The sequence below is a fragment of the Gavialis gangeticus genome, unplaced genomic scaffold, assembly GCF_001723915.1.
Source record: "Gavialis gangeticus isolate Ggan-Ray unplaced genomic scaffold, GavGan_comp1, whole genome shotgun sequence".
Taxonomy (NCBI): domain Eukaryota; kingdom Metazoa; phylum Chordata; order Crocodylia; family Gavialidae; genus Gavialis; species Gavialis gangeticus.
Window position 1 is genome coordinate 54,787,316 of NW_017729004.1, and position 10,586 is coordinate 54,797,901.

Here is a 10,586-nt window from a genome sequence, read left to right on the forward strand (position 1 = left end):
CTGCTTTTGATCTTGGGTTACTGGAAAAAAAAAAAAAATCAGGAAAAAAGTTGTCCTTTATAGCAAAGTGTAGCTCATGTTGATATTCTATCCCCCACAATTTCTTTATACTTCTGTTCTTTGTGGGGAGGGGGCAGTGGGGTATGGTCATTGTGCTTTAAACTATCCATAGCTTGTAAGGTGTATTTTGGGAAATTATCCTGAGGAACAATCACATTAGATGGTGATACCCATTTAAAAATGATTTCAGACTAGCTAGACTAGGGCTTTCTAGCTTAGTGTGATGCAGACAGACATTTTGTCTGTATTAATGAATAAAATTAACATAATAAAACTTAAGCAACATACTATAATGTATACTTTGCTCAACTTGCAAACAGTCATGCTATACTTTACTTGTGTAAGGAATGGTACCGAATTCAAATTTCACAGAGCAGATTTATTTCTATCTTAAAAGGATCAATTACAATGCCATAGGATCAAAATTAAGAGTATGTGTAGGAGATTGTAGGATTGGGACCTAGAAATGAATCTAAAATCCAAAAACAAGAGATTTCTTTGACAGAGGGAGAGAAGACAAAAAATGTTTAAGTAGCAATTTTCAAACAATAAATCACACTAATCAAAAATATACTGTAAATCCCAGAAAGTTAATTCTCTACTAAAAATAAATGCTGTAAGTTTGGGGATGACATATGTAAACAACAAATATTTAATTCCTAGTTTAAATGGTAATCTCAATACAATCATAACTACAGGGATGCCACCAGTCTGATTAATACTTTAGATATATCATTAATATTTCTGTAAGGCTCCATAATGCATTGTAGGTGAACATGCCTCTTTAGACTTTTAGGTTTAAATAAGCAGGACAATCATTATTTCACAACTATCACTTCTAATTAATAAACAAATGAGCCCTCAAGCCTTGCTCAATTTTTTGACAATCAGGCTGAGAAAGCAACATGTGATATTATCATTATTTCCGTCTTAATGATCACAAGACAGCTGTAAAATTTTACATCTATCTTCCATGTAGGCCAACTTCCTTGTTTATTTTCTATTTCAACATAAGTATTTCTACTGATAACATTTCTTACTTATCCAAGGCTATTAACATCCTAGCAGTAAGTGTAGCAAAGTGAGCACTGGATTCACTGCAGACTCTCATGATGTCCTGTAAACAGTAGAAAACTGGACATCCTGGACTGTATGTATATTTTGTATTATCTGAAAAGGAAAGGGAAACACTGAAAGTATTTTAATGGAAACAGGTATCTTGTTTACAACTTTTACCTCTTTCATAATTATATAATTTCAGCAAAAAGAGATAATATTCTATTTTTAGACTACAGTAGATTTCACTTTTCCCAGATGGTAACTTATACAAATTGCATACCGTTCTTAACTAACAGAGTTCAGTGTAGACCAGTAGAGTGGCCTTAGCTTAACTATAAAATATTATTTTAGTGTTCTTCCATTATGATCATGTTCACTTTCAGAGTTATTGAAATATCTGTGTATACTGTTAAAAAAAGACTATCAGTCCCAATAAAGACCTTAGGACTGACACGATGTTTATTTGTTAACCTTCATATTTGAAACATATTAGAAATAGCAAAGGGGCAAGTTCCCCAAGAGTACATTGAGAATTTCCTTCAGACTTTGCATTTATTTTAGTTCTTTATTACAGCCTTCAGAGAATTCTTCACCATTCCTTACTCAGGCAGAAAGGACTCAGACTTCAGTGGGTACTCTTCTCCAAGCAAGCAGTGTTGAAAAGAGTATTTTTTAAGTTTACTAACATCTACAACACTTTTAAATGTTTCCTTGATGAGTATATTTCATAATAATAAATTAGCTATGACAGGTAAGATTTTAACAAATACAAGATATATTTTAAAGAACATTTAAATTCTTTTAATTTTATTTTAGGAGTTTGGAGAAAAAAAACAACAACATAAAGTTGTCAACCAAAATCTAATTTTCTCAAGCCTACACACAAATATCAGAGCCATCTAACATCACATATTTATGTTAGAAAATCACCATTTAATTTCCTTTTGAGTACATATAACTTCAAGAATTCTCCTAAATGTTACCTTTGACAACTGCTGGAACGACATAAAGGGATGCTTCCTGGCCTGCCTTCTCCCCTTCCAGAGGAAACTTCTTCATTAACACCACTCGCTTTCCTATTGTTAAAAATTGAAAAAACCAACAGAGCCGGATGGTCAACTGGACAATAACTGGCAGCTTAATTCTTTTTGGGTCATGTCCTATCACGTTTCAATAATTCTTAATTAATTGTTCCATCTTGTTTCCAATACTAGTTCCTGAAAACTATGGTAACCTAACTGATCTTGAGCAGCTGAATAAACATATGCATACATCAACATACATATGAAAGACCATTAACAGGTAAGCTATCCCATTATTTTCAGGCTCTTTATATGACTTTTTCCATGCCTCTAACCATTCTGGCTGACCTTCTCCAAGCCATCTCTAAAATCTGTAATATCCTTTTTTAATAAGGTTACAAGCACTGCATGGCTTTCATATGAAGGTGAACCCTGGTTCATACAATACCAGTATAATTAGGGACCTATCTGATTCACAGGGGCTGCACCAAAATTTCATGTGCAGAATACAGGCATAGCCAGCCGTTTCACAGGCAGAGTGTGGTGCCACCCCCCACCTCTGTTTGGTTGAGGGGCCTTGGTTGCCCTGCCCCTCACCACTGATTAGCTACAGTGGCTGCCTGTCACGTGGCCTCAACCCTCACCACTGACTGGCTGCAAGTGCCATCCATCATGCAGCATCACCCCTTGCTGCTGATTGGTGGTGAGGGGTGAAGCCACATAACAGGCAGCTCCACATGGCAAGTAGCTCTTACAGCTAAACAGTGGGTAGGGGCAGGGTTGGGGGTGGCAGGTATCTTGCCAGTAGCCTTTAGAGTAAATACTGTAAGCTTTGCTGTCAAATTACTTCTTGCTGGTTTAACCCACCACCAGCTCCTTGGCAAGCTGCCACAGTCCTCAGTTCCCCTCCCCAGCAGATTTCATGGACAATGCCAGATTTTGTAGAATCCGCAAAACAGCAAATCCAGTAGGTCCCTAATCATAATAATTTCCATACTATTCTCTATTCCAGCTTTATGGACCCTGACATTGTATTTATTTTTCAGACTTTTGTTGAGCATTAAGCAGGGTTGTTACTGGGTTGTGTAGACTGGTGCCCAAGTTGTCTTCCGATGTAAAAACGCATGTTAATTTATAACCATGAAGATATATACCAGTAGTTCAGATTTTTCCCTTCCCCACACATTACTTTATATTTATTAATATTGTATATAATTTGACACTTTGTTGCCCATTCATCTAGCTCCCTTCCCTTCCCCTGATTTGACGTTTTTAACACCTCACTACCTATTCCTTTCTCAACTGTTACTAATTCCATGCCCTTGCCTGTAGTTAATGTAACTGAACTGATAAATCCTTGCTGGTATAGACCCAGTTAAACCAGCAAAAAGTAATTTGACATCAAAGCTTACAGTATTTATTCCAGAGCTTTTGGCAGCATAGCTATATCAAAATAAAAAAATTATCCCCTTCCTAATATACATAGCTAAACTAGCAACAATTTTAAGTGCAGAATTGGCCTATTAATGTAACACTGGCTTAGTCTGGAGGCTCAAGACACCTTTCTGTTAACTTTTTACAATAATAAAAATTAAATTTTGTTATTTGTTCTCTTGTCTCTTGGTCAGTTTTTGATCCATTACAGTACTTTGTCTCTCATCCACTGACTATTAAGTTTCTTTAGTAGCCTCTACAAAGCAAACTTATCAAAGATAAGTAAATAAAATACCAGCTGATTCTCTTTAATCCTCTATTTTTACTGGTCAATCAACAGCTTTTTGTTTTTAAAGAAATACAAGAATTCTTTTTTAAAAGAAAATAAAGGATAGTGAGAGGTTTCAGCTGCAGGTTTATCTTGGTAAAACTTTAATTGTTTATCAACAGTAGACCTATTTTCAGTAGTAAAGCATATTACAGAGGAACAATCAACAAAAATGAGAAAACAGTCCTTACCTTTTATACCTTGATTGGCTGGTGAAATTGGTTTGGTGGTTTCTAATACATAGTCCAAAATACTCTGAGTTACTTCAGTACCTCCCTGCAGTTTAGTTTCCAGCAAAACTTTCTTTCTTTTTTTCTTTTGCCCTTCAATGGGAACTTCAAGCAACAAAATCTTGAAAATAACAATAAAATTGAAGGATTAATTAAGCATTACTGAAATGTGATGGGACATGTTTATTTTTATTTATTTAAAAGCAGGACCACACCATTTTATTTAAAATTGAAATTATTAGTGTTCTATGCTGAGTTTCCTAAATAGCCAAAAATATATAAGGCACTCAACCAATACAGTAAGGGCATTTACACATGTGATCTGGGAGATGGGGAAGGGGGAGAGTGCTTTAATTAGAGTAGCTCCAAGAGACAGTCTAATTAAAGTGCCCAAAGTGTCACATCCTGCACTGAAAAATGGCAGCAGGGGCACTTTAACTAAAGCCACAAAACAAGCTTTAGTTAAAGCGCCCCTGCTGCCATTTTTCAGGGCAAGGACATTGATACACATGATGCTGAAATCTGCTGGAGCACAGTAATTACCATGCTCCAGAAGACTCAATTAATCGAGTCTGCTCGAATACGGTGTAATTACTGTGTGTCAAAGCAGCCTCAATGTATATGTATAGGCACCCTAAATGGTTTTAAATTTACTCCTCCTTGCTCCTGCCCCATTTTTCATGAGATTCTAGCACTTTATTGTTGACTTCACATGCAGACTTCACTCTAGTGAGGTACAGGACTTGTCTTCAAAGAACAATTTACAGTATGCACTCCATTTTTATTTTTAATACTGCAGAAGCTGAATATCATAAAATGGTACTTTAATAGGAATAAATACTGTCTTATGATAAAAGTTTGATTTGTGTTATTTTTATATCAAACAAGTTCAAGTAACAGAAGTATAATGGTCATTATAGACATAAGTTTCTATTTATAAAATATTAGAAAGGGGTAGATAAGGATTCCAAAAGTGTGGGCTTATGGTATTTCATCACAAATGTCCTAATTAGTCAACTGCAAAAACAGTAACAAAATTCAAGTAGCAATGAATGCACCAGAACATGGGGAGAGCTGTGGATGTGATATAGCTTGATTTTAGCAAGGCTTTTGACACTCACTGTCTCCCACAACATTCTTATTAACAAGCTAAAGAAATACAGACTAGATGAACATACTGTAAGGTGGATACATAACTGGTTGGATCATTGTGCTCAATGAGTAATCATCAATGGCTCAATGTCTAGCTGGAAAGAAGTAGCAAGTGGACTCTGTCCTGGGTCCAGTATTCACAGGCAACTGGTGCCTCCTGAGCGGCAGAGGGGGACGGAGGGGGAGTGCAGGGGAAGGTGCAGGTTCCCCCACAGCTGATCATGCTGACCTGGAAGTGCCAGCGGCATGCCCAGAAGTGCTAGGGGTGCTTCTCCTGGCACCCCCACTCCCTAGCCAGCACTCTCAGAGGGAGCACCAGCCCTCCTGCCTGCCCCCCCTGCTGTTGCCTAAGCAGGGAACGCTGGCTGTCAGGGGGTGCACATGCACCCCCATGCACCTCCTATGTGTCGCCACTGCCAGTATTGTTTATCTTCACTAATGATTTTGACGATGGAATTAAGTGCACACTTAGCAAATCTGCACATGAAACCAAGTTGGGGGGAGCTGCAGACATTCTGGATGGTAGTGCTAGGATCCAGAATGACCTAGATAGACTGAAAAAATTACCCATTATCAATCACATGAGATTCAGTAAGGACAAGCGCAAAGTCCTGCACTTGGGATGGAATAACTGTATGCACAAATACAGACTGGGGAATGATTGGCTAGACTACAGTACTGCAGAGAAAGACCTGGGGGTTACAGTAGACCTTAAAACTGAATATGAGCCAACTATGCATCAAAAGGCCAACAGCATACTGGGTTGTATTAACTGGAACGTTATTTGCAAATCAAGGGAAGTGATTCTTCCATTCTATTTAATGTTAGTGAGGCCTCACCTGCAGTACTGTGTTCACTTTTTGCACCGCACTTCAAGAAAGATGTACGCAGATTGGAAACGAGTCTATCGTAGAGCAACAAAAAATTATGAGAAGCTTGGGAAGCGTGATTTATGAGGAAAGGCTGAAAGAGCTAGTATTATTTAATCTGGCAAAGAGAAGACTGAACAGAGATTTAATAACAGTCTTCAAATGACTGAAGGACTATTATAGAGACAATGGAGATGGGTTTTTCTCAATGGCCATAGGGACAAGAGTAGGAGCAAAGGCCACAGGTGGCAGCAGAGGAAATTAAGTTGGAGATTAAGAGGAACCTGTTGACTATGAGGGTGGTCAAGCACTGGAACAGTCTACCTAGAGAAGTTGTGGATTCTCCATCCCTGGAAATTTTTAAGAGCAGGCTGGATGGACATTAGGCTGGGCTGGTTTAGACAAGGATGATTCTGCCTTGAGCAGGTGACTGGGCAGGATGACTTTGGGAGGTTCCTTCCATCCCTACTTTCCTATGATACTATGTTCTAGAATGTCAAATTCATATGAATACCAATGACAAAGAAATGGAAAGTGGCAAGACCCCAATCCTGTGCTGAGTTCCTTAAGAGAACAGGTGTAGTTCCTTAAGAGAACAGGTGTTCATCAGCACAGAATGTTGTATGAGTTGATAGTTTTACCTCTAAAGGTCTCACTCTGCTAACACTTGTACACTACATGTATGGCAGCATTGGTATAATGAGATTCTAAAACAGAAACTCTGATGTGTTCTTGCCAATTTGTTGCATGGAGGTTTTACATCCTGTTAATTTTAAAGCATTGGAGAATGTTTAGTTTTGGAAACACTTCAGAAACTTAAGAGATGTTTAATTTTTTTGTGATACATGTTATGCTTCTGATATTTGTTTAAGCTGTAACATTTCCTACAATTTACTATTTGTTTGGTTCCTTGCTCAACAGTACATTTCTTACAGGACTTTGACCAAGTCACTTAGGGACAGTCAAATCAGTGGGGGTTAGGTGGGTAAACATATTTTGTATCTCTGTTTTGTCTTATCTGTGCTTCAGGTCCTGCTCTGTAAAATTACCTCTCAGGAATGTTGTGATGATAGATACATTAAGAAACCGGGGCCTTGTCTGCATTGCAAATTTCTGGTGCCAGATAGTAGCCTTCTCAAAAACGCTGTGCTATTCTAGATGGTCTACCTCCTGAACTGAAAGAAGTGCCACTGTATCTGTGTGGTTATGCCTCAGCTACTTAGCACTGCTTGTTCAGAAGGCAACTGGAGCAGGGTAGCATGTCTGAGGATACCACTGCTAGCATACTGGGCCAGATAAACAGTGAGAGACAGAGATTTACTTTCTGAGTAACCAGAACTGTTAGCTAATACAAGTTTGTTTCTCAGTTTCAGTCTCTTTAATTTTTCAAACATTAAATTGAGGAAAATAAAGTATTTTTACTTCATATGATTTAGCTCGATATTCCCGAGAATTCAGGCTAGCAGTGTTCTTTGGACGAATCACAGCAACATACGTCTCTCCAATGTTTTCTGGGTTGCCCATGGTTTGTTCTTTTCATTTAGCACTGGAGATGGTGAAATAAACAAAAAGCAAAATTTAAGTTTAGGAAACAAGATGAAACAAAACAAGTGTTATGCTAGCATAATTATTTTCATTCATTATATTCATCCTATTTAAGAAAGTTTATTCATCTTTTTTTCTTATGAGGAAAAACATCAAAAACATCATTGTTAAAATTTATATTCCTTTTCAAGCACTAAGACCATGAATGGGTGAAAAAAAATGTTCACTGTACAGAACTACTACGAGTAACCCTGTTCTCTAATTTAGTTTTAAACTGTAAGAATTAGGAACCCTAAAGTTTTAGAGGTATGTAGAAACTGATACTTATTTTTAAATGTATTAATGCCATATGTAATATTTACAAAGTACCATATTTCCATCAGTTTCTCTCAAGAAAAACTTGAATCCCTATTTTCTAACAAGAAATAGAACACAGTCTTGTCTAGAGCCCAGAAATAGAGCTGTGCAATATCAGTCCTAAAATGCAATATCAGAACTTATTTATTTGAATGTCAGTAGGGCACTTTGTGAAGCAGAGGTCTCTCCACACAGCTTACTGCAGTATTGGAACTGTACACATTTTAATTGACAGATCCTTTTTAGAACTTCCTTTTACCAAAATAGAGTATAGAAGCCCCCTTGTAATTCTAAATTCTTGCAAAAATATAATAAAACAGAATCCCCCACTAAGGCTAACTATAATTCCCTTTACACTTTAAACTGAAATACAAAGTCACTTCTGCCCCTTGGCCCATTTCAGCTGATCTCCTCTCTCATCAAGAAACGAAAACTCTTTCATTCTGTAGGATCAATAAATATAGATTATATGTAAATTTGTGCCACTATCAAATGGAGATGTTATCATTACAGTTTACAGCTTGCAGTGCTGCTGCACCTGTTCTGAGGAGAAATAGAGGGCTTCAGTCTCCCATGTACTGAATCCAGGAAACTTCACCAGCACTATATTAACTGAAAAATGCAAAGGAAAAAATTATAATTAAAAGTAAACTTTAAAAAATGAAACTGAGATTAATAAATGAAAAGGTCCATTTTAATCTCTGGTTAACATATCTGTCTGAGCTAGTCTGAATGATGTTGCTACTTGAAAAATAGGCTGGGGTGGATGTCTGCATTAAAAGAAGAATTTAGGAGCCATGATCAAGTATCCAGGTCTCATTTGTGGAAGGCACTGCACAGACATTTTATAAGCATCCTATTTCTAGGAGCTTACAATCTACATGACTGACAGGAAGCATCAGTGGAGTGAAAGAGACAATGTGGGTTTGGGTGGACAGGAAGAGGTAACAGTAATATGAAGAGGTTCTCAAATGTCACAGCTCACTGTTTACCTAACCAGTGTTAAACTGAAGTAATGTAGCCCCACCATACATGTTACAGTTATTGCACAATTAGCTTGCTAAATGTGCAATTAACTGAAACCAGATACACATGCAAAGCATCTATCATGCCATTAAAAGATCCAAGTAGCTACAAAGTTATACCTTGGAAACATGTACTAACTTTACAGCTGGTTGGTACCCAGATTTTATGCAGCAGGGTTTCCCCTGCGGCTGGGAGCCGAGTAAGCTGACGGGGGGGCTCTAAGCCACAGGGGTGCACCATACCCAGCCAGAACTGGGAGTCCTGTAACTGCAGGGGTTCTCAGCCCCAGCAATTGCCAACTCTCGATCCTGGTGGTGCCCCATGGCTGAGGGGATCCAGAGTTCTCCAGCTGTGGATGCTGAGTCCAGCAGTGAGCCTCCCATGCTGGGATCCTGGTGGGTCAGGATCCCAGCAGGATGTGGATGTGGCTGTGATCTCTCAGCCCTGGCAGTGCAAGGCTGAGAGACCATGGCAGCTACAATGTCCCAGCCTCAGGGTTTTCACACACAAGTCTAGGCTGGGAGATCAAAGCCTCCCAGCTGCAGGGGTCTGTAGGGCAATCCCAGGGTTGAGAGGCTCCCAGCCAACACAAGCTGGCTTCTTCCCAGTGCAGGGGAAGCCCAGGATCTGGTGTGCACTCCCCCAATCACACCCCCTGTCATGGCAGATGTGACTGTGTGGGTCACGTCTTAGATCCCATCGCACCTTCACCTGCATGTGCAGAAGGGCCCTCACATACATCATAGCAGCAGCAGGATAAAGCGTTCTCTAGCACATACTTCTGACTTTGTGTCCCCTACTACGGGCTGGGGTGAAGAGGCCCTTCAGCAACCTCCTCGAGGGTTCAGCTCAGGGCTGCTGGGGTGCGAACAGACACAAACAAAAGAGGTACTTCTCTATCCCCTCATACCGCAAGAGGAGACTCCTCCTGGCTCTGGAGACCTTTATGCCGAGGAGTTGGTTCGTGGAGGAGCACAACCTCAATACACCCCCTCGCGCCACAGGCCCCCCTGCACGAGCGGGTGGGGGGGCGGCAGCGCCCATCACCGCCGGCTTCGTCCCGCTGCAAAGCCAAGGCCTGCAGGGAGGGAGCGGTGCAGCGCTTCCTTCTCTTCCCCCCCAGAGCTGCACCCGCTACCCAGAGGGCGGCCATACAGCACCACCAGGGCCCAACCCCGACCCCCGCCAGCCCTCAGCGCCGCGCCGCCAGGACCCGAGCGAGCGGCCAGTCTCGCTGAGGTCGGCACAGCTGCCCCTTGGCCGGGAGTCGCCCGCCCCCAACCTGCTCTTACCCGCTGCCGCCGGGAACCGCATCCCCGGCTCGGCCCGGCCCAGCTCCGCCCCGCGCCACCGGATCCGCTTCCAGTGCGAGCCGCGGGACCCGGCTGCCGATGAGTTTCCGGGTCGGCGGCCTGAGCTGCTGCTGCTGCCGCCGCCGCCGGTGGCTGGGCGCTGTAGCGGGCGGAGCTGAACGGGGCGGCGCCGGGGCACGAGGGGCAGCTGA

The 10,586-nt window shown here is 40.8% G+C and overlaps 1 protein-coding gene across 6 annotated transcripts in view; it reads right to left on the reverse strand.

Moving 5' to 3' along the window:
• Positions 1-10,459, reverse strand: part of KRIT1 (KRIT1, ankyrin repeat containing) — a 41,049-nt gene extending 30,590 nt beyond the window's left edge. The window contains exons 1-7 of one of the 6 annotated variants that reach the window (XM_019508406.1): positions 10,375-10,436; positions 9,794-9,940; positions 8,595-8,668; positions 7,577-7,700; positions 4,095-4,254; positions 2,103-2,195; positions 1,101-1,230 (exon numbers count right to left, since the gene is read on the reverse strand). In XM_019508406.1, coding sequence (XP_019363951.1) covers positions 1,101-1,230; positions 2,103-2,195; positions 4,095-4,254; positions 7,577-7,678 — 485 coding nt within the window. In that variant the 5' untranslated portion in view covers positions 7,679-7,700; positions 8,595-8,668; positions 9,794-9,940; positions 10,375-10,436. Of the gene's footprint in view, positions 1-1,100; positions 1,231-2,102; positions 2,196-4,094; positions 4,255-7,576; positions 7,701-8,594; positions 8,669-9,787; positions 9,941-10,374 lie in introns of all 6 variants that reach the window. The other 5 variants (XM_019508407.1, XM_019508409.1, XM_019508411.1 and 2 more) reach the window with 5 other exon arrangements.
• Positions 10,460-10,586: the final 127 nt, after the last annotated feature.